Source organism: Heterodontus francisci, chromosome 1 (assembly GCF_036365525.1).
Source record: "Heterodontus francisci isolate sHetFra1 chromosome 1, sHetFra1.hap1, whole genome shotgun sequence".
NCBI classification, from domain to species: Eukaryota; Metazoa; Chordata; class Chondrichthyes; order Heterodontiformes; family Heterodontidae; genus Heterodontus; species Heterodontus francisci.
In genome coordinates, this window is record NC_090371.1 from 105,811,624 (window position 1) to 105,831,979 (window position 20,356).

The 20,356-nt window shown below is 44.1% G+C and overlaps 1 protein-coding gene across 4 annotated transcripts in view; it reads left to right on the forward strand.

The window, feature by feature from the left end:
- Positions 1 to 20,356, forward strand: part of ipo11 (importin 11) — an 837,351-nt gene that overhangs the window by 331,466 nt on the left and 485,529 nt on the right. For all 4 annotated transcript variants that reach the window (XM_068034109.1, XM_068034083.1, XM_068034101.1 and 1 more), the window contains exon 21: positions 11,163 to 11,278. In XM_068034109.1, coding sequence (XP_067890210.1) covers positions 11,163 to 11,278 — 116 coding nt within the window. The remainder of the gene's footprint in view (positions 1 to 11,162; positions 11,279 to 20,356) is intronic.

Genomic DNA, 20,356 nt, shown 5'->3' on the forward strand with positions numbered 1-20,356 from the left:
CTATCAAACAAACCAGCCAGTTGGCTCTGGTTGAAGTTAATTCTCAAAGCTTTGAACCTAACGCAGGACAGCCGAAACTCAAAAGTCAATGCATATGTTGCTGTACAAAGTATTTGGAATTCTGAGAGAATTGAGTAGAATAATATCCCTTTGGTGCAGTTATGTTTGTAATCAGGATTTCTGTTTTATTCAAGGTGAGCTGCTATTTATGTTGAGTAATTGAGGGAATTATATTTTCTGTCACTGGATAAATGGAAATTAATAGACTTTATTGAAAAAATCTTGCGAGGAGAAAGTTTGAGTCCAATTACCTATTCTTTCATAGCCTCAGTTAAATATTCTGTTTTAATGTGTCTTTAGTTGCCATTTTCACAAGATGATGGAGCTTCCTTAGAGCTATATTCTATCCTTCCAGGAAGAAGAACAATTATATCAGTTGACATATAAAGTGCTCCAAGTGTCCTGGCCAACATTTCTCCCTCAACCAATGCCATCAAAAACAATTTGACCTGTAAATAATCTCATGTTCTGTTTGTGAGATCTTTTTGTGCTAAGATTAGCTGCTGCAGTGCCTTAGACTTAATATAACAATTCTTTGGATATGAAACATTTTGGCATGTCATGATGAGCCGCCATATAAATGCAGGCTTATTCATTCTTTACATAGTATTGCATAGTATTTACATCTCAGAACCAGGCCAGTTGACCCAACAGGTCCATGCCATTGGCTATAGTCCACATGAGCTGCCTCCCACCCTCTTTCATCTAATCCCATAAACACATCCTTCTGTTCCTTTCTCCCTTGTGTGTTTATCGAGCTTCCCCTGAAATGCATCTGTGCTTTTTTTTATTTATTCATGTGATGTGGGTGTCGCTGGCTAGGCCAGCATTTATTGCCCATCCCTAATTGCCCTTGGGAAAGTGGTGGTGAGCTGCCTTCTTGAACCACTGCAGTCCTTAGGGTGTAGGTACACCAACAGTGCTGTTAGAAAGGGAGTTCCAGGATTTTGTACCAGCGACAGTAAAGGAACGGCATTCTAGTTCCAAGTCAGGATGGTGTGTGGCTTGGAGGGGAGCTTGCAGGTGGTGTTCCCATGCATCTGCTGCCCTTGTCCTTCTAGTTGGTAGAGGTCATGGGTCACCTCAACTATTGCTTGTGGTTGTGAGTTCTGCATTCTAACCACTCTTTTGGTAAGAAGGTTTCTCCTGAATTCCCTATTGAATTTATTACTGACTATCTTACATTTAATGGGCCCAAGTTCAAATCCACCCCAAAATGGAAACAGTTTGGGCTAGATTTTATGGGCCGCCTGAGGCAGGGAGAAGCATAGAATCGCGATGGGGAGATGGAGTGCCTGTCGTTAAGCGATATTGCATAGGGCAGGATAGGTCGAAGACGGCCTTCACACCCAAAGGCCAATTGAGGCCCCGAAATAGACCATTTAAGGGCTTCTTGCCGCCGCCGCCGGGATCTTACCAGTGGCAGGGAGGTGCCCCCGCCATGCGCAGAGTGCCTTGTAATACGAGGTGCCCTCCCTGCAGGCTTAGGGGAGGTGTTCTCTCCTTCATGGGCAATCTGTGGCCCACGGAGGAGCCCCGCTGGCAAAACCTCCAATTCCATGGCCCGCCTCCCCCTCGACTTCACACCCTCCCTCCTACCCACCCTTGATGGGGCCTTCTGGACTGTCCACAGCGACCCTGCCTCACTTACCTGAGGTCCAGGTCTCTAGCGCTGGGCCTGGGTCCAAGGCCTCTACAGTATCGGCAGTGGCCAGCGCTTCTGGAGGCGCTGCCGGTACTGCTGAACTGCTGGCCCTGTGATTGGCTGACAGCCCTTGCAGGTGGGTTCCCTGTATTTAAAGGGATGGGGATCCTGGCATGGAACACCTCGGCTTCAAAACACAGGAGGATTGCTCTGGGGGGAGTTGGGGGAGGGCATGGAAAAGGTTGTAGTGGGGCTCCCCCTGCCTTTTCGGCCGGGAGCTCTGGCTCCTCAAAAAAATCCAGCCCATCTTCTCCATGTCTACCCTATAAACCCTTTCATAATCATAAAGATTTCACTTGGGTCACCCCTCAGTCTTCTCTTTCCAAGAGAAAAGAGTCCCAGCTTTTCCAGTCTTTCCTGATAAGTATAACCTCCCAGTTCTGATATCATTCTAGTCAATCTTTTTTGCATCTTCTCTAGTGCCTCTATATCCTTCATTGTTTTATTCATTCATGGAATGTGGGCATCGCTGGCCAGGCCAGCATTTATTGCCCATCCCTAATTGCCCTTGAGAAGTTGTTGGTGGGCTGCCTTCTTGAACCACTGCAGTCCATGTGAGATAGGTACATCCACAGTGCTGTTAGGAAGGGAGTTCCAGGATTTTGACCCAGCGACAGTGAAGGAACAGCAATATAGTTCCAAGTCAGGATGGTGTGTGACTTGGAGGGCAACTTGCAGGTGGTGGTGTTCCCATGTATTTGCTGCCCTTGTCCTTTTAGTTGGTAGAGGCCGCAGGTTTGGAAGGTGCTGTCTAAGGAGCCTTGGTGCATTGCTGCAGTGCATCTTGTAGATGGTACATTCTGCTGCCACTGTGTGTCGGTGGTGCAGGGAGTGGATGTTTGTGGATGGGGTGCCAATCAAGCAGGCTGCTTTGTTCTGGATGGTGTCGAGCTTCTTGAGTGTTGTTGGAGCTGCACCCATCCAGGCAAGTGGAGAGTATTCCATCACACTCCTGACTTGTGCCTTGTAGATGGTGGACAGTCTTTGGGGAGTCATGTGGTGAGTTACTCACCGCAGGATTCCTAGCCTCTGACCTGCTCTTGTAGCCATGGTATTTATATGGCTACTCCAGTTCAGTTTCTGGTCAATGGTAGCCCCTAGGATGTTGATAGTGGGGGATTCAGCTATGGTAATGCTATTGAATATCAAGGGGAGATGGTTTGATTCTCTCTTGTTGGAGATGGTCATTGCCTGGCACTTGTGTGGCATGATTGTTGCTTGCCACTTATCAGCCCAAGCCTGGATATTGTCCAAGTCTTGCTGCATTTCTACACAGACTGCTTCAGTATCTGAGGAGTCGCGAATGGTGCTGAACACTATGCAATCATCAGCAAACATCCCCACTTCTGACCTTATGATTGAAGGAAAGTCATTGATGAAACAGCTGAAGATGGTTGGGCCTAGGACACTACCCTGAGGAACTCCTGCAGTGATGTCCTGAAGCTGAGATGATTGACCTCCAACAACCACAGCCATCTTCCTTTGTGCTAGGTATGACTCCAACCAGCGGAGACTTTTCCTGCTGATTCCCATTGACTTAGTTTTGCTAGGGCTCCTTGATGCCATACTCTGTCAAAGGCTGTCTTGATGTCAAGGGCAGTCACTCTCACCTCATTTCTCGAGTTCAGCTCTTTTGTCCATGCTTGAACCAAGGCTGTCAAGAGGTCAGGCGCTGAGTGGTGCTGGCGGAACCCAAACTGAGCGTCACTGAGCAGGTTATTAAGCAAGTGCTGCTTGATGGCACTGTTGATGACACCTTCCATCCCTTTACTGATGATTGAGAGTAGACTGATGGGGCGGTAATTGGCCGGGATGGACTTGTCCTTTTTGTGTACAGGACGTCCCGGTCAATTTTCCACATTGCAGGGTAGATGCCAGTATTGTAGCTGTACTGGAATAGCTTGGCACGGGGTGCAGTGAGTTCTGGACACAGATCTTCAATACTGTTGCCAGAATGTTGTCAGGGCCCATAGCCTTTGCAGTATCCAGTCTTCAATCATTTCTTGATATCACACGGAGTGAATCGAATTGGCTGAAGTCTGGCATCTGTGATGCTGGGGGCTTCAAGAGGAGGCTAAGATGGATCATCAACTGGGCACTTCTGGCTGAGGATTGTTGCAAATACTTCAGCCTTATCTTTTGCACCGATGTGCTAGGCTCCCCATCATTGAGGATGGGGATATTTGTGGAGCCACCTCTTCTGGTGAGTTGTTTAATTGTCCACCACCGTTCACGGCTGGATGTGGCAGGATGCAGGGCTTCGATCTGATTCGTTGGTTATGGGATTGCTTAGCTGTGTTGCATGCTGATTATGCAGTTTGGCATGCAGATAATCCTGTGTTGTAGCTTCACCAGGTTGACACCTCATTTTGAGGTACGCCTCGTGCTGCTCCTGGCATGCCCTCCTGCACTCTTCATTGAACCATGGTTGGTCTCCTGGCTTGATGGTAATGGTAGAGTGGGAGATGTTCCAGGCCCTGAGGTTCCAGATTGTGGTTGAGTACAATTCTGCTGCTGCTGATGCTCCACAGTGCCTCATGGATGCTCAGTTTTGCATTGTTCGGGAGACCAAAACTATTCAGAGTACTCCAAATGTGGTCTAATTAAGTTTTTATGCAAGTTTCATATAATTTCTCTACTTATCAATTCTATTTCTCTAGAAATTAACCACAGTGCTAAATTTGCTTTTTTTATGGCCTTATTAAACTACTTTGCTGCTTTTCATGATTTGTGTACCTGTACCCCAGGAGCGCTCTACCCCTACCCCATTTCAGATATTTATTCTTCCTACCAAAATGTACCAACTCATATTAAAAATTGTAATGCATAACAGCCTGTGCTTGTTTTTTTGAGACAGTCCCTGATTTGAAATTGAAACTCAAGGTTTCCAAGTTCTGGGGAGTCAAACCCAGGTTTGACCAAGTCCTGTGACTGAGAACAAATGAGCAGTTTTTTTTTTAGCAAGGACATGTGACTGGAGTAAAAGCAAAAATAAAAGCAAAATACTGCGGATGCTGGAAATCTGAAATAAAAACAAGAAATGCTGGAACCACTCAGCAGGTTTGGCAGCATCTGTGGAAAGAGAAGCAGAGTTGACGTTTCGGGTCAGTTCCGAAGAAGGGTCACTGACCCGAAACGTCAACTCTGCTTCTCTTTCCACAGATGCTGCCAGACCTGCTGAGTGGTTCCAGCATTTCTTGTTTTTATACATGGAGATTTAGTTTCAATTTGTTAAGAAAACTCTATAGAGTGTTAAGCCAGCTAAAAGGAATGCTGGGTGTGTTGTTTGACCAGAAATTTTCTTGAAAAAGATGGATGCCAGCTGCAAGCTTGTTTTGTGTTTTGTAAAAGAAGACTTTTGGAGATTTGAGAAGGATTCTGCGATGGATGGAAACTCGGATTGTTTTAGGAGACAGGCTGAGAGCTGTAAGTTTCTGGGCTTCTAGAGAATCAGACTATAAAGCAGCAAAGAAGCCTGGGCTGAGGGCTAACCATTGGTGAATGACGTGATGGCAGTTGTCTTTTGGTGACTGGCAAAATTATCAGTGATACCATGCCATCAGGTTGGTGGTGGGTATGGCCATGGTCATTCGAGGGGCAACACAACCAAACATTTAAAGGGAAAATTGCATTGCTTGCTATCGACGGAATCTCATTACTCCCATATTTGCATTCTGGAGGGCAGATCTTGAACTACCTGAGGAGGATTCTGATTTTGTTGTACTGAGGAACTGTTCAGTGCCACCTTGCCGATAAGTCTATTCTGAAGTTCCATAAGGACTATCTTTGCTGCTTCTGCTAATTAAAGTGTAACCTTTAAGATATATATTTATAAATATTCAGACTGGGAGTTAACTGTTAGTTCATGTTTTATTTATGTTGGCTTTGGTTTGAATGTTAAAGTAGAATTTATAAAAGTGAAATCTTGAACATTTGGTTTATTTGGTTTCCTAAATTGAAGTCAGTTAGTGGATTTGTTTTCCTTTTGATTTTTGTTGGTGGCTTCCATCGGGATCATAAATTATTGAATCATTTGCCACTTACACACTCTGCAAGTTTGCTAGCATCTTGCTGTATTCTGTTGCAGTCCTCCTGTATTAACTATTAACCCCCAATTTGGTGTCGTCTACAAGGTTTGAAATTCTATTTCAGATTCCAGAGTCCAAATCATTTACCTAAATGGTGAACAGCAATTGACCCAACCCCGATCCTTGTGGGACACCATTTCCGACCTTTTGCCAGTCTGAGTAGCTACCTTTAACCCTGACTGTTTTCTGTTTTGTTGCCAATCCTTTCTGCTATTTGTCCCCTGACTCATCACATTCCAAAAAGAGCAGCTTGCATTTATATAGCAGCTGTAGCCTAACAAAGTGTGCCAAGGCACTTTACAGAAGCATTATAGAACAAAATATGACGTGAGCTGCATAAGGAGATATTGGGTCAAATGATCGAAAGCTTGGTCCAAGAGGTTGCTTTTAAGGAGTGTCTTAAAGGAGGAAAGTGAGGTAGAGAGACAGAAATTCAGGAAGAGAATTCCAGAGCTTGGGGCCTAGGCAGCTGAAGACACAGCTGCGCTACCAATGATGGAGCAATTAAAGTCTTGGATGCTTAAGAGGCCAGAATTAGAGGAGAACCGATATCTTGGAGCATTGTGTGACTGGAAGAAATTAGAGTGATAGGGAGGGGCGAGGCCAGGGAGGGCTTTGGGAACAAGGATGAGAATTTTAAAATCAAGGCATTGTTTGTCGAGGAGCCAATGCACGTCAGCGAGCACAGGGGTGATAGGTGAACAGTACTATCCTTATTCATGAGTCTCTTAACTGGTACCCTATTGAAGGTTTTTTTGAAAATCAAAATATTTGCGTCTACTGCATTATCCTTGTCTACCTTCTTGGTTACTTCAAATAGTAAATTAAGATTGGTCAAGGATGATATTCCCTTTTGGAAACCATGCTGATTATTATTTATTTTTCAATTTCTCGTTGTTTTTCTGTAATATCCCAAGAGTAAGGATTCCATTATCTTTCCACCACCAACATTAAGCTAATTGGTCCCCTTGACTTTTTCTGTCTCGATATAGGAGTTTATTAGCTGTATGACAGTTCTTTGGAATGATACTGGTTTCTAATGAATGTTTATGCATATATCATAGCGCTTCTGCTAAATATTTCCTAGCTTTTAATATAGGAACAGGAATAGGCCATTCAGCCCATCGAGCCTGCCCCCACCATTCAATATGATCACGGCTGATCATCCACTTCAATGCCTTTTTCCCACACTATCCTCATATCCCCTTATGTCAATTGTATTTAGAAATCTGTCAATCTCTGCTATAAACATACTCAATGACTGAGCTTCCACAGTCCTCTGGAGTAGAAAATTCCAAAGATTCACAACCCTCTGAGTAAAGAATTTTCTCCTCATCTCTGTCCTAAGTGGCTTTCTCCCTATTTTAAAATAGTGTCCCCGAGATCTCGACTCCCCAACCAGGTAAACATCTTAGCTGCATCTACCCTGTCTATCCATTTAAGTATTTTGTAGGTTTCAATTAGATCATCTCTCATTCTTTGAAACTCTGGAGAATGCAGGCCCATTTTCCCCAATCTCTTTTCATAGGACAGTCCTGCCATCTCAGGAACAAGTCTGGTGAATCTTCGTTGCACTCCCTCTATAGCAATAATATCCTTCCTAAGGTAAAGGGACCAAAACTGCACATAGTACTCCAAGTACGGTCTAACCAAGGTTCTATACAATTGAAGCAAGACTTCACTACTCCTGTACTGAAATCCTCTTGCAATAAAGGCTAACATACCATTAGCCTTCCTAATTGCTTGCTGGCTGGATGCATGGATGTTATCAATCCAGATCAGAGCTTTTATCCTCTCAAGTTTGATTAGTTTCTCAATTATCTCCCCCCTTTCTACCTTAAATGTCTTTAATTGTGGCATCAAGGAGCCCCAGCAAAATTGGAGTCAATGGGAATCGGGGGAGGAGGGGGGAAACTCTCTTCTGGTTGGAGTCATACCTAGCTCGAGGGAAGATGGTTGTGTTTGTTGGAGGTCAGTCATCTCAATCCTAGGACATCACTGCAGGAGTTCCTCAGGGTGGTGTCCTAGGCCCAATCATCTTCAGCTGCTTCATTAATGATCTTCCCTCCATCATAAGGTCGGGATGTTCACTGATGTTTGCACAATCTTCAGCATGTTTCGCAACTCCTCCAATACTGAAGCAGCCTATGTCCATATGCAGCAAGGCCTGGATAACATTCAGGCTTGGGCTGATGTGGCAAGTTATATTTGTGCAACAGAAGCACCAGGCAATGACCATCTGCAACAAGAGAGGATCCAACCATCTCCCCTTGACATTCAGTGCCATTACCATCGCTGAATCCCCCACCATCAACATTCTGGGGGTTGCTATTGACCAGAAACTGAACTGGACCAGCCATACAAATACTGTGGCTACAAAAGCAGGTCAGAGGCTGGGAATTCTGCAGCAAGTAACTCACTTCCTAACTCTCCAAAGCCTGTCCACCATCTACAAGGCACAAGTCAAGTGTGTAATGGAATACTTTCCACTTGCCTGAGTGTGACTTCAACGACACTCGGGAAGCTCGGCACCATCCGGGACAAAGCAGCCTGCTTGATTTGCACCCCATCCACCTACCACCTAGAAGGACAAGGGCAGCAGATGCATGGGAGCATTACCATCTGCAAATTCCCCTCCAAGCCACACACCATCCTGACATGGAACAATTTATTTATTTAGAGATACAGCACTGAAACAGGCCTTTCGGCCCACCCAGTCTGTGCCGACCAACAACCACCCATTTATACTAACCCTGCAGTAATCCCATAATGCCTACCACCTACCTACACTAGGGGCAATTTACAATGACCAATTTACCTATCAACCTGCAAGTCTTTGGCTGTGGGAGGAAACAGGAGCACCCGGCGAAAACCCAAGCATTCACAGGGAGAACTTGCTAACTCCGCACAGGCAATACCCAGAATCGAACCCGGGTCCCTGGAGCTGTGAGGCTGCGGTGCTAACCACTGCGCCACTGTGCCGCCCAATTTCGCTGTTCCTTCACTGTCGCTGGGTCTTTAGGGCGGCACAGTGGCGCAGTGGTTAGCACCGCAGCCTCACAGCTCCAGCGACCCGGGTTCAATTCTGGGTACTGCCTGTGTGGAGTTTGCACGTTCTCCCTGTGTCTGCGTGGGTTTCCTCCGGGTGCTCCGGTTTCCTCCCACATGCCAAAGACTTGCAGGTTGATAGGTAAATTGGCCATTATAAATTGTTGAGGCCTCGTAATTATTTAACATTTCTGCCATTTAATTGTGATTACCTGTATGTTCATTGCCCTTAGTGGCCCTATCCCTATCCGAATATTTATTTTGCTGTTTATGCGCCTGTTGAATAATAATTCTTTTTATATTGCTTTATAATTTAACCTGGTAATTTCTCTGGGACTCTATTGATCACCACTATAAATGTTTTTCTACTGTTGTGTTTGTCAGTAGATTTTTCCAATTTTTTTCCTTAGTTCCATTCTCATTCCCTAAAATTCAGCTTTTTCTGATTGATAACTTGATCTTTGTCTTATTTCCTCCTCAGTCTTTATCTTGACTCTTACTTTGTTGTGATTGCAGTTGCCTCAATGCTCTTCTACCCTTACATCTCTCTTTTTGTGTGTTCTGGTTCATTTCCCATTGCTGTATCCAGCTGTGCTCCTCTTATTGGACATTTTACATTACGAGTACGCAAGAAGTCTTGCACACATTGTAAAACTCATTCCATGTACCCCATTTACTACCTCTTGCCAGTATATTTGGATGTGTTTAAAATCTCCAATGATTATTATTTTATATCTATAAATTCATTTCACATATTTACTTATGCAATGCTTCATCCCCCTCCTTTCGACTATTAGGTGGTCTGTTATTTCCTTATTAGCGTGATTGATCCCATGTCTTTTATTTCAATCCAAATGGATTTTGTTGCTATCTTTATAATTTATGTTCCTTTTACTACTGCCATTATGTCATCTCGAATGAAGACAGCCAGTTCTTCCATTCCTATCCTTTTGGATTATGTTATAACCTGCAATATTTAGTTGCTACTCCTGTTCTTTATGTTTATCTTTTGTTTATTCCTATTCCATCTGTTACTTCACATTGGATTATTGTCTCCAGTTTTGTTTAGATGCAGTGTACATTGCTGCACAGGTAATTTAATTCTTCAGTCGTTCATTTTACTTCATTTTTGACAGTCCTTTTATACTTATAAACTGTGTTTTCTTCCTGATTGCGTTTATGTGACCCTTTTTCCTTAACTTGGCCTGACATTTATTTCTGTCTCTTCCTTTTATTTTCATCTTTCAAGTTATCTTCACCAGCTGTATCTGTGTATATTAAACATCCGTCACTTTTGAGCAGTTTTTTGTGGGGAGGGGGGAGGAGCATACACAGGGGCTGAATTTTGACCGTGCCTCAAATTGAGGAGGCACACTCTGATCTCGCCGGTCCATCTGCGCGAAGCGGCCGTCGCCGAGCCCCTGCAATATTTTGCGCAGGGGCTCATTTAAATGGAGGGGCGGAGCGGCCGCCCCCAATGACGTAGAGTGGGCGGCCGCTGCATCCCCGGCTACAGTGTCTGGCGCCACCGTGCAGGTACGGCACCATTTTTAAAGGCCTTCAATCTCTTACAGATGATTTCAAATTTTAAAGGAACCATCACCTTTAATTCAATAAAAACAGTTAATTAAACCTCAAAGCCCCTCCTACACCGCCGCAATGATCAAACACTACATTTATTTCTCCTTCCTCCCCCTCGAAAAATTATTTTTGCCGGTTCTGACCTTTCACCCTCAAACTTCGTAATCTTTGCCCTGCAACCCCTTCCCACCATCCCCTCAGCCAATTGAAACAGGTTTAACCACTCCCCTTCCCCCACCCTGAGAATTTCACTCCTCCTCTCTTTACCCCCCCGCTCCCGCTTACCACCAGTGTCACGCCTCGGATCTGTGTATGGAGATCCGAAGGCGCAGGAGTTCTGGCCGGGGGCCGGAATATTGGCGTGGGACGGCAATCGGAACCAGATAAGTTTATTTGAATTTATTTGCATTGATTTCAATATGGAGATGAAGGGGCTGCACCGAGGCCTAGCCACCGCCGGTAAAATGCAGCGGGGCCTTCTTGGCATTGGGGGTCGTGGTGGGATTCTCCCGGCAGAATTTTCCAGGCCCCGCTGCCACGACCCCCGACGCCGGAGTGCTCATATAATTCAGCTCATTCTATTTGTAGGTTTGCAAGATGTGTGTATAAGCGCATATATATGTGTATGCTTCACATTTTTTCTAGCTATGAAATTGAATTATTTGTTTACTTATCTCTAGGGTTTGGGAGCAGACAGCAAAAATCTCTACCCATTCTTGCTGCCAGTTATTCAGCTGAGTACAGATGTCTCCCAGCCTCCCCATGTTTACTTGCTGGAGGACGGTTTAGAGTTATGGTGAGTAGAAAACTTGAATTCATTTGTTGAACGTGATCCTTGCTGGCAAGGTGTTGAGTTCTTTTGTGAAGTGAATATAACAGTAAAAGTTCAATGGTGACGCAGCATCATATATTCAGTGTGCCATTCACAGTCCTATTTGTCGACAAACGTTGCTGCCGTAATTCTTCACCTTGACCTGCATAGTGAATAAGTGATTTTTAAAATTAAGCTTTTGCTGAATTCCTGGTCGTCGAGCCATATTTGTGGAGGTATGCCAATCTCAATACAATTTATAAGATGAATATAGATTATAGATGGATACAGATATGTGTAGGAATTATAGGGTTGTAATAGTAGGTGATTTTAACTTACCTAATATTGACTGAGACTGCCTTAGTGCTAAGGGATCAGATGGGGAAGAATTTGTTAAGTGTGTCCAGGATAGTTTTCTGAAGCAGTATGTGGATGGCCCTACTAGAGAAGGAGCTACACTCGACCTGCTCTTAGGAAATGAGGATGGGCAGGTGGTTATGTGTCAGTTGGGGAGCACTTTGGGATCAGTGACCATAACACTATTAGCTTCAAGATAGTTGTGGAAAAGGATAGGACTGGTCCTCAGGTTGAAATCCTAAATTGGGGGAAGGCTAATTTCAATGGTATCAGACAGGAACTCTCAAACGTTGAATGGGGGAGGCTGTTTACAGGTAAAGGGACATCTGGCAAGTGGGAGGCTTTTAAAAGTGAGATAGGAAGAGTTCAGGGCTGGCATGTTCCTGTTAGTTGGAAGGGCAAGGCTGGCAAGGTTAGGGAACCTTGGTTGACGAGGGGTATTGAGGGTCTGATCAGGACAAAGAAGGAGGCATGTGTCAGGTATAGGCAGCTGGGATCGAGTGAGTCCCTTGAGGAGTATAGGGGATGTAGGACTACACTTAAGGAAATTAGGAGGGCGAAAAGGGACCATGAGATTTCCCTGGCAGCTAAGATACTTATAGAATCTTTTAGGATTCTTCTTTATAATAAGAGTAAAAGGGTAGCTAGGGAGAGAGTAGGTCCCCTTAAGGATCAGTGTGGCAATCTATGTGTGGAGCCACGGGAAATGGGCGAGGTCTTAAATGAATATGTCTCGTCCGTATTGACCATGGAGAAGGTCATGGAAGCTAGTGAGCTCAAGGGAGGGAACAGCGATATCCTGGAGCATATCAACATTACAAAGGAGGAGGCGCATTAAGGTGGATAAATCCCCAGGGCCTGACCAGGTGTATCCTAGGATGCTATGGGAAGCAAGGCAGGAGATTGCTGGGGCCCTGGCAGAGATTTTTGTATCATCGTTAGCCACGGGTGAGGTACCGGAAGACTGGAGAATAGCTAATGTTGTGCCTTTATTTAAGAAGGGCAGCAGGGATAAGCCAGGGAACTACAGGCTGGTGAGCCTTACATCAGTGGTGGGAAAGTTATTGGAAGGGATTCTGAGAGACAGGATTTATATGCATTTGGAAAGGCATGGTCTGATTAGGGATAGTCAGCATAGCTTTGTGCGTGGGAAATCATGTCTCATGAATTTGATTGAGTTTTTTGAGGAGGTGACCAAGAGGATTGATGAGGGCAGGGCGATGGACGTTGTCTACATGGACTTTAGCAATGCCTTTGACGAGGTCCCGCATGGTAGGCTGGTCCAGAAGGTTCGAACACATGGGATCCAGGGTGAGCTAGCAAATTGGATACAAAATTGGCTTGGTGATAGGAGGCAGAGGGTGGTAGTGGAGGGTTGTTTTTCAGATTGGAGGCCAGTGGTGTGCCGCAGAGATCGGTGCTGGGCCCTCTGTTGTTTGTCATATATATTATTGGCTTGGATGTGAATGTAAGGGGCATGATTAGTAAGTTTGCAGATGACACCAAAATTGATGGTATAGTGGACAGTGAAGAAGGTTGTCTAAGGTTACAACAGGATATAGATCAACTGGGAAAGTGGGCAAGAGAGTGGCAAATGGAATTTAACGCAGACAAGTATGAAGTGATGCATTTTGGGAAGTTAAACCAGGGCAGGACATATACAGTGAATGGCAGGTCCCTGGAGAGTGTTCTTGAGCAGAGAGACCTTGGGGTGCAAGTACATAGTTCCCTGAAAGTGGCAACACAGGTAGACAGGGTGGTGAAGAAGGCGTATGGCATGCTTGCTTTCATCGGCTGAGGCATTGAGTACAAGAGTTGGGACGTCATGTTACAGTTGTACATAATGTTGGTTCGGCCGCATTTGGAGTACTGTGTGCAGTTCTGGTCGCCACACTACAGGAAAGATGTGATTAAGCTAGAGAGGGTGCAGAAAAGATTCACAAGGATGTTGCCTGGTTTGGAGGGCTTGAGTTATAAAGAGAGATTGGATAGGCTGGGTTTGTTTTCCCTGAAGTGAAGGAGGCTGAGAGGGGACATGATAGAGGTGTATAAAATTATGAGAGGCATAGATAGGGTAGATAGCCAGAATCTGTTTCCCATGGTAGGGGTGACTAAAACTAGAGGGCATAGATTTAAGGTGAGAGGGAGGAGCTTTAAAGGGGATCAAAGGGGTAAATTTTTCACACAAAGAATAGTGGGTATCTGGAATGAGCTGCCTGAGGAGGTGGTGGAGGCAGGAACAGTAACGACATTTAAGAGGCATCTGGACAGGTACTTGAATGAGCAAGGCATAGAGGGATATGGAATTAATGCAGGTAGTTGGGATTAGTATAGATAGACGTTATGGTTGGCATGGACGCGGTGGGCCGAAGGGCTTGTTTCTATGCTCTGTGACTCTATGAAAGTGACTGATATCTATCTATATATCAGTGATATATGGATGAACACTCTTCATTTCTGACTCAGTTTTAAAAATGGTACAATGAATTTTTGCAGAAATAGAAGGAAAAAAATGAACAAAAATTTGTATTAAGCTGCTTTTAACAGTTCTGTACTTAGGTTTTTATTTCAATGTAGAGAAACCATTTAGAAGTCAGAGTCATAATTCAGATCAGCAACCAAGGTACAGTCTGGATATCGCAAATATACTGATGACTGCCAGTCACTTATTTCCCAGATTTCCACTAAGTAATTTCCTTTCTATATTTTTCTCTGCAACCTATACTAATGTTTGAAAAGTCATAATTGCTAAAAAGTTCCCTGCAAGTTTTCCAAGAAATCAAAATTAAAAAAACAAAACTCTTTTTATGAATGGCCTATATTTGGAACACAAGAATGGTTAGTTTTCTGAATAATGTACTGACCTAACTGTACCAAATTTGTGCAACTTTACTCTCCAGCTTCCAAATTTATCAAAAACTGGATGCCAGTCGAAAGGAACTGTCAATGTAGAGTTTTTAGTGCCTGACATTGAATGGAATTCTTGATTTGTAGGGCATTATGTGACTACATAGCCTAGGGAATGTATATAATGCAGTTTAATAAATGGATGCTAAAGGGATTCTGAGATTCCCGATAGTTAACAATATTTGTTCATATAACAGCATTCAGGCATTTATTTCTCTTTCTATAATTGTATTTTCTCTTACTGAGAGCCAGCACTAACACGGCGGGCCAAGTGGCCGTATTCTGTGTCGTAACTATTCTATCATCCTATGATTCTATGCAAAGTAATGTAACATCATGGTAATTCAAAATATAGTTGCAAACCTGTGCAGTCTGAGCGAACTGTAGGGAAAGTACTAGATTTGACCACTGGCTCTTGGTGATTTGTTGGGAATGTGAAGAGCAACACAAAATAATCTGAATTGTTCAACCTTTTTATATTGACTGATTGTGTGTCTGTTGCCTTAATGTGAGCATACGTATGCTGCATCTTAATTTTCTGTTATCAAAAGGCTAGGTAAAGAATTGCTGAAGTAAATTAATGCCCTTTTTTATACAAATGTTAATGTTTCCCACTTTCTTCAACACAGTGGCACTTGTTGTTTGAGCAACAATGCACAGTGCAACAGAGTGAAAGCATCCAGGCTGAATTCTCCAGGTTTGTAATCTCAGCTGTTGAGTTATGTGGTGAAAGCATAGCAGTCATTGGACTTTGAAGGATTAGCAGAGGAGACGAGGAGAAGATGAAGAAAATAAACTGTTCACCCACCCCTATCTGAGGATGCATTTATTTTATGTATTAGTCAGGTAGATGTCTGTCATGTGTAGAAGCCACTAACATGCTCATGGTTCCCCTGGCCAATGTGTTGAGTGTGTCTGCTCGATAGGGTACATCCAGTCTCTCCCCAATCATCAAGTTATCTAAATTAAAGGTGCAGATTAGCAACATCCAAGGCTGAAGAATTCCCAAGTATATAAGTGGATATTGCTGAGCTATAACCAAACGGAAATTGATTGCTTACCAGCACACAGCCCTTGTAAGCTTCCTTGCTGCTTGTCTAGCTAAGGCTACCCTACTCGTTAAGATAGTGAATGTACAGTTATTTGTAATTGAATGGGAAGAATTTTAGTTTCCAGTGGCTGGGTTCTTTCCTTAAGTCTTATTTATGAGCCAGGATGGCAGGACAATGTCCATAGTGCCCCAAACATTGCGGTATTCCCTGTTTAGGCACCTGATTACAAGATTCATTCCCAGATATCTGATTTGTACTGTCTGACCTTATTCTGAGCTCCTCTGCCCTCAAAAGAACACTTGCCTAAGTTTCTTTCCCAATTGTTGAATTTTAAATGTTTTGAGAGGACAGGAAAATCACAGTCTCTAAACATTTATCTAAACTTTTTTTTATTCTTTTATGGGATGTGGGTATTGCTGGCTAGACTAGCATTTATTGCCCATCCCTAATTGCCCTTGACGAGTCGCTGCCTTGAACTGCTGCAGTCCATGTTGGGAAGGTACACCCACAGGGCTGTTGGGAAGGGAGTTCCAGGATATTGACCCAGTGACAGTGAAGGAGTGGCGATGTAGTTCCAAGTCAGATGGTGTGTGGCTTGGAGAGGAATCTGCAGGTGGTGGTGTTCCCGTGCATCTGCTACCCTTGTCCTTCTAGGTGGTAGACTTCACTGGCTTGGAAGGTGCTGTCGAAGGAACCTTGGTGAGTTGTTGCAATGCATCTTGCAAAGGGTCCATACTGCTGCCACTGTGCATCGGTGGTGGAGGGAGTGAATGTTGAAGATGGTGAATGGGGTCCCAATTAAACAGGCTGCTTTGTTCTGGATGGTGTCGAGCTTCTTGAGTGTTGTTGGAGCCGCACCCATCCAGGCAAGTGGAGAGTATTCCATTACACACCTGACTTGTGCCTTGTAAATGGTGGACAGGCTTTGGGGAGTCAGGGAGTGAGTTACTTGCTGCAGAATTCCCAGCCTCTGACCTGCTTTTGTAGCCACAGTATTTATATGGCTGGTCCAGTTCAGTTTCTGGTCAATATTAACCCCAGAATGTTGGTAGTGGGGGATTCAGCAATGGTATTGGCATTGAATGTCACGGGGGGATGGTTGGATCCTATCTTGTTGCAGATGGTCATTGCCTGGTGCTTCTGTTGCGCAAATATAACTTTCCACTTATCAGACCATTACTGTGACTAGCTTGTTAATTCCAAATTTATTAATTGAATTTAAAATTTAAGTTCCACTAGCTGCTATGGTGGGATTTGAACCTGTGTCCCCAGAGCATCCGCTGAGTACATTTACATTGCACCAATTGTAAATTTGAGCTCCTCCAAGACTCTGACTCCAATATTCTAACTTGCACCATGTTCCATTCATCCCATTACCCCTGTGCTTGCTGACCTACAGGCTCCAGGTCAGCAAACGCCTCGATTTAAAAATTCTCATTCTTGTTTAAAAATTCTCATTCTTGTTTAAAAATTCTCATTCTTGTTTAAAAATCCTTCTGTGGCCTTGCCTCTCTCTACCTCTGTAACCTCCTTCATCCTTCAAGCTTCTGAGACCTCTGCACTGCTCCAAATCTGGCCTTTTGATTTTATTTGGTCCACCATTGGTGGCCTTGCCTTCAGCTGCCTCGGGCCTAAGCTCTGGAATTTTTTTCCTCTCCCTCTCTGTGTCTGTACCTCTTTCTCCTCCTTTAAGTTGCTCCTTAAAACCGAACACTTTGATCAAGCTTTTGATCAAGCTGATATTGCCTGATATGGTTTGATGTCAAATTTTGTTTTATCCTGCTGTCAGTAGTGGACAAATTATTGGAATCGATTCTGAGAAACAGGATAAACTGTGACTTAGAAATGCAGAGGTTAATCAAGGATAGTCAGCATGCATTTGTTAAGGGAAGATCTTGTTTAATGAACTTGATCGAATTTTTTGAAGAAGTAACAAGGCAGATAGCTGAGGGTAGTGCAGTTGGTGTGGTCTACAAGGATTTTAGCAAGGCTTTTGACAAGGTCCCATATGGCAGACTGGTTAAAAAAATAAAATCCCATGGGATCTAGGGAAGTGCAGCAAGGTGGATACAAAATTGGCTCAGTGACAGGAAACAAAGGGTAACTGTTGACCGGTGTTTTAGCAATTGGAGGGCTGTTTCCAGTGGTGTTGCGCAGGGCTCAGTACTAGGTCCCCTGCTTTTTGTGGTGTACATTAACAATTTGGGCATAAATGTAGGGGGCATCATCAAGAAGCTTGCAGACGACACAAAGATTGGCCGTGTGGAGGATAGCTGTAGGAAGTGGCAAATTGAACTCAACTTGGAGAAGTGTGAGGTGATGCATTTGGGGAGTTCAAACAAGGCAAAGGAATACACGATTAATGGGAAAATACTGACGTGTAGAGGAAGTGAGGGACCTTGGAGTGAATGTCCACAGATCCCTGAAGGTAGCAGGACAGGTCAATCAGGTGGTTAAGAAGGCATATGTAATACTTTCCTTTATTAGCTGAGGTATAGAAAACAAGAGCAGGGAGGTTATGCTGGAACTGTATAACTCATTAATTAGGCCACAACTTGAATACCGTGTGCAGTTCTGGTCACCTCATTACACAAAGGATGTAATTGCACTAGAGAGGGTACAGAGGAGATTTGTGAGGATGTTGCCAGGACTGGAAAAATGCAGCTGTGAGATGAGATTAGATAGGCTGGGGTTAGTCTCCTTGGAACAGAGAAGGCTGAGGGGAGATCTGATTGAAATGTACAAAATTTTGAGGGCCTGGATGTAGTGGAGGTGAAGGGTCTATTCACCTTAGCAGAGAAGTCAGTGACTAGATGTCATAGATTTCAAGTGATTGGTAGAAAAATTAGAGGAGAGATTAGGAAAAGCTTTTTCACCCAGATGTTGGTGATGGTCTGGAACTCACTGCCTGAAAGGGTAGTTGAGGCAGAGACTCTCAACTCATTAAAAAGGAGTTGTAGGGCTCTGGACCAAATGCTGGAAGGTGGAATTAGAATAGGTGGATTGTTTTTCGGCTGGCATGGACACGATGGGCCAACTGGCCTCTTTCTGTGCCTTAAACTTTCTATGATTCTATGAAATTCCTTGGGACACATTATTGCTTTAAAATTACTTTATAAATACAAGTAGTTGTTGCTTAAGAAGTACTAAAAATGCCCTATAAATGTAGTACATTGCGATTGAGTTTGTATCTGACTGATTCCTTTTTAAATTGAGTGATCGATGTCAAACCACCAAAAAAATGAGAAAAGGAAAAGTAAAATGGGGGTACAAGTTATGATCTAAAATTATTGAACTCAATTGAGTCCAGAAGGCTGTAAAGTGCCCAGTCGAAAGATGAGATGCTGTTCCTCGAGCTTGTGTTGCTCTTCTTTGGAACACTGTAACAGGCCAAGGACAGAAAGGTCAGAGTGGGTGCAAGGTGGAGAATTAAAATGACAGGTGACAGGTAGCTCAGGGTCACGCTTGCGGACTGAATGGAGTTGTTCCGCAAAGTGGTCACCTAGTCTGCATTTAGTCTCCCCGATGAGGAGGGGACCACATTGCGAGCAGCGAATACAGTATATTAAATTGAAGGAAGTACAAGTAAATTGCTGTTTCGCTTGGAAGAAGTGTTTGGGGCCCAAGACTGTGGGAAGGGAGAAGGTAAAAGGGCAGGTGTTGCATCTCCTGCGCTTGCATGGATAGGTGCCACAGGAAAGAGGAGAGGTGTTGGAGGTGACTGAGGAGTGGACTTGGATGTGCAGAGTGAACGGTCCTTTCGGAATGCTGAAAGGGGAGGGTAAGATGTGTTTGGTGGTGGCATCATGCTGGAGGTGGTGGAAATGGTGGAGGATGATCCATTGAATAGAGACTGGTGAGATGGAAGGTGAGGACAAGGGAACCCTATTGTGGTTCTGACGTGGAGGGGAAGGGGCTAAGAGCAGAAGTACATGAAATAGATAAGACACGGTTGAGGGTCCTGTCAACCACAGTGGTGGGGAATCCTCAGTTGAGGAATAAGGAAGACAAAGTGGAAGTGTTAGTCTGGAAGCTTGCATTATCTGAAAAGCTACAGTGGTATCCGAGAAACTGGGAAAATGGAATCGAGTCCTTGTCGGAAGTGGAGTGTGAGGAAGTGTCGCTGTGGGAGTCCTTGGGTTTATGGTGAATATTGGTCGATAACCTATCCCTTAAAATGGAGACAGAGAAATTGAGGACGGGAATGGGAAGACTCGGAAATGGACCATATGAAGGTGAGAGAAGAGTGGTAAATGGAAACAAAGTTAATGAAATTTCTACGGTCACGATGAGAGCAGGAAGTGGCACCGATACAGCCATCAATATACCGGAAGAAGCGGTAGGGCTAGAACAAATGCTGTCCCATATATCCCACAAAAAGGGAGGCATTGCGAGGACTCATGCGGGTACCCATAGCAACACCTTTTATTTGGAGGAAATGAGTGGGGTTGAAGGAGCAGTTGATAAATGTGAGATATGGGGAGGCGGTGGCGTACTGGTATTGCGCTGGGGACCTGGGTTCGAATCCCACCACAGCAGAAGGTAGAATTTGAATTCAATTAATAAATCTGGAATTTAAAAAAAAACTAGTCTAATGATGGCCATGAAACCATTGTTGATTGTTGTAAAAACCCATCTGGTTCACTAATGTCCTTTAGGGAAGGAAATCTGCTGTCCTTACCTGGTCTAGCCTACATGTGACTCCAGATCCACAGCAATGTGGTTGACTCTTACATGCCCTCGAAAT